This window comes from Sinocyclocheilus rhinocerous, unplaced genomic scaffold (assembly GCF_001515625.1).
Source record: "Sinocyclocheilus rhinocerous isolate Xijiao unplaced genomic scaffold, SAMN03320098_v1.1 scaffold4026, whole genome shotgun sequence".
Taxonomy (NCBI): domain Eukaryota; kingdom Metazoa; phylum Chordata; class Actinopteri; order Cypriniformes; family Cyprinidae; genus Sinocyclocheilus; species Sinocyclocheilus rhinocerous.
The window spans coordinates 97,919-101,550 of NW_015627259.1; the positions used below are offsets into that span (position 1 = coordinate 97,919).

Below are 3,632 nucleotides of genomic sequence, written 5' to 3' on the forward strand. Positions count from 1 at the left end.
AAGGAGACGACTGCAGGAGACACTGGATGAGATGACAAAACTCGCTGCTAAAGAGGAAGAATGTGCTGCAGAATGTTTCAGTGATGTGATTAGATTTGATGTTCAGAAAGATGTGAAGTATTTTGCTCAGCTCTGGGAGGGCAGCCCACCCATGGCACCACCAAACCCAAACTACTGTGAGAACATTCAAGAACTGAAGGAAACTATTGTATCCCATGCTTCAAGATCACGTGGAATGAGACTGAAAGACTTAAAAGATCGTATTAAAGATCTCTGGGAGGCTTTACTGAATGAGCGATTCGTCTTCAGCTTCAGAAATTCTCTGGAGATTTCAGCCTACAGGAAACTGGAGACCGAATACATCAAGTGGTCCTGGAGTCTTCGCAGTGCCATGATGGAAACTGAGAACAAACTACACAACAAAATAGAAAATGAAGCAATTCATGAGGTCGAGGAAACTGATATTCAAAAAGAACTAAAGGAGACAAGTGAAGAAGTGAAAAAATCAATGTCTGAATTCTTTGAAAAAGACAGAGATGCAAATATACTGATTCAGTGGAAAACATCATTTGAAATCAAAATCAAAGAGATTCAGGAAAACATTGTGAGAGAAACAAAGAGAAAATTGAACGAGATTCTCCAGCAGCGAGACCTTAAGAAAACGATTGATGCTCAGAGGACACATCATGAAAATACGCTCTTTGAAAAGAGCAAAGAACTTGCCTTAAAACTAAAAGACAAAGCAAAAGATGAAGAAACACTGAAGAAAGAGTTTGATTTGTTTTGGGAACAGAGTGTGAAGAAGATCATCAGAGACACTCCTCCAATCAGAGACATTGACATAATGAGAGATGTGAGAGAGATCCTCAGTGACATCTATAGAAGTGTTCCTGCTGATCACTGGAGGAAGAGCAGGGATATTTTCACTGTGACGAGTTATACAGATTATGTACTGTTAAAGAAATCCAGTGAAAATACAGGACATATTAAAAAAGCCTTGAGAGCTGTTAAAGAGACATTTCGTTATGCTCTATCAAAAGAGGATGAAGCTCAAATTAGATCTTTAGTCACAGATGTTGATCAGCAGACAGACAAACAGATTCTGTCATTTAACATTTCAAAGATGGGCTACAACAAAAGCTACATTCAACAAATCATAGATTACCTCAAGACAAAGGTAACAGAACATGAGGAAGGACAAGTGAAATATGTATTCAAGAATGAATTCTTTAGGGATTTGGTTCTTTCCATCTGTATGAGAGCAAACAGGAAGATCAATGACCAACACAGACTTTTTAAGGAAGCCAATGATCCTGTAATATATGTTGAGAAGAAGATAAAAGAGTACTATAGTATTTTCCAGAAATGCTGTCATGGATCCACATCAGCTGTTATATTTGGTGAGATCATCTGTCAGAAACTGAAAGAGCCCATTGAACAGAGCGTCTACAAGAAGACTGCCAGAGATCTGACGGATGAAATGAGATCAAACTGTGAATCACTGAATGGAAACAGGTCAAATCTGGACAAACACATCTTGAAGACACTGGCAGAAGAGAAGGATTTTGACAAATACATAAGCTACATTCATAATCCCAGAGAGCACTTCAAGAGTTTCATCAGAGATGAAGTCAGTCGGTACAACACTGATAAGTTCAGTGACAGTGTTTTACCCAAGATGAAGGAGAACATTGAACTCCTGCAGCAGAAGATCATGAGAGCAGCACATGAATCTACTGAACATGTTCAAGAGAACAGAGGAGATGCTGGTTTGTGGTTGAAGAGATTCACACAGCAGCTCTCAGATGAGCTGATCTTCTCTGAAAAAGACCTCAGTGGAGTCAAACATGACGATGTTGATGATTTCAAACTGCTAGGAGATGTGATAAGAAAAGAACTTACTTCTATAATGTCTGACATCAGCCGTAGATTCAACACAAAGACATTTGCAGAAAAGCTGGACTGTAAGTTTAGACCAGATAAGCTTCTGATCGATCACTTCTGTCAGTGCTGTTGGGTTAAGTGTCCCTTCTGTAAAGCCATCTGCACCAACACCATAGAAAACCATGATGGAGATCACAGGGTTTCTTTTCATCGTGTTAGTGGAATAACTGGGAGGTATCAAAATGATTCAACATACCTGACTATAACCATCTGCACATCAGCTGTAGCAAGTGATCGATGTTTTCATCCCAATAAATCTGATTATGTACACCCCTGGAGAGAATACAGAACAGCAGGAGAAAGATTTGCTAACTGGAGCATCACCTCTGATCTCTCTGAACTGCCCTACTGGAAGTGGTTTGTGTGCAGATTCCAGAAAGATATTGAAGAATACTACAAAAAAACATTTGAGGGGGAGAAGGGTACAATACCAGATGAATGGAGAAAATTCTCAGAACAGGAAGCAATTGATAGTTTGGATAACATTTGAACAACTGCAACAGGTTCCTTTTTAAAGTCTGTGTAAGGTCGATATTAAATGTGTGTTCTGAGTTTATCACACCACAGAAAAGTGTGTTATTAACCACCCAGCCAAATTTGAATGCTAAAAAAACCCGCCGAGTGAATAAAGTAAGCTATCAAAATCTGGAAAAAATAAGCAGTATTCTCTGCTCTCAAACGCTGGGGGCGTGTCCGCTGGCGGCGCTGAAACCACACCCACTCACGGAAACACTGCCGTCTCTCTCAACTGTCTTCCTCTGCAGCTTATTTAAATGAGGAGACCGAGCTGTTTTGTAAATTACTGCAACCAGGTATTATGCATTTACGTAACGAAGGCATAGCTAGCTAGCAACCTCTAGGCTGTAGTAACGAACGGCAGTAACTCGCGATTGAGCGGGCAAACCACTGGACTGTAGTTATTAGGTGTGTTCGACTTGAAGCAGGGCTGTGCAGAACGATCAGTGTATGACACGAGAGCGATTCGAAAGCTTGAGGAGATCGCATGCGTCTGCTCTCTATAGCTCTGTACTTTGATGTCACACACCGATCAATCTGCACAGTGCTGCTTCAAGTCGAACACATTCTTATAGTGTTAGGGGAGGGGTCATGCTCAGTGACTCATCGAGTCATGATTTTAGCCCCGCCCAAAAAAAATCCTGAACACGAAAATGGTGAAAACCTGTTTAACTGTTTTACTCCACAATTAAGTACTACATAGTTCACAGTCTTTGTAACATGTTTCCGCAATGTATTTCTAACATTTATAATGTGTTTAGAAACAATTCTCAGAATTGACTTTTTTTAAGAGACGGACTTTGAATAAAAACAGAAACCCAAGTTTAAACTTAATTCAATTGCTCTAATTACTCTGCCATCGATTAATGTGTCGACCAGATATGGCTGTGAGAAGGCTTGCAAACACTGGTATTCTACCACCCCCTATACACCTTGAGAACAGATTTGAAGCATTAATGAATGTGGGTGAGGAATCTCCAAATGTAACTGAACATGGATCGTATCAGCCAGCAAGCTAACATTGCTACTAACAGGCGCTCAAGGTCGAGCAGACAGCGGCATTCAGTTTAGAGCGCAGCCGAGCCCAGGACTCTGGTAGTGGGTGACTATTATCAGAAACATCAGTAGTAGGACTACAACAACATGATGCTTTCCACAAGCAACCGTCTCTG

The 3,632-nt window shown here is 40.6% G+C and overlaps 1 protein-coding gene across 1 annotated transcript in view; it reads left to right on the forward strand.

The window, feature by feature from the left end:
* LOC107726520 (interferon-induced very large GTPase 1-like) overlaps nt 1-2,568 on the forward strand; it is an 8,316-nt gene extending 5,748 nt beyond the window's left edge. The window contains exon 3 of the mRNA XM_016536140.1: nt 449-2,568. Coding sequence (XP_016391626.1) covers nt 449-2,434 — 1,986 coding nt within the window. The 3' untranslated portion in view covers nt 2,435-2,568. The remainder of the gene's footprint in view (nt 1-448) is intronic.
* Nucleotides 2,569-3,632: the final 1,064 nt, after the last annotated feature.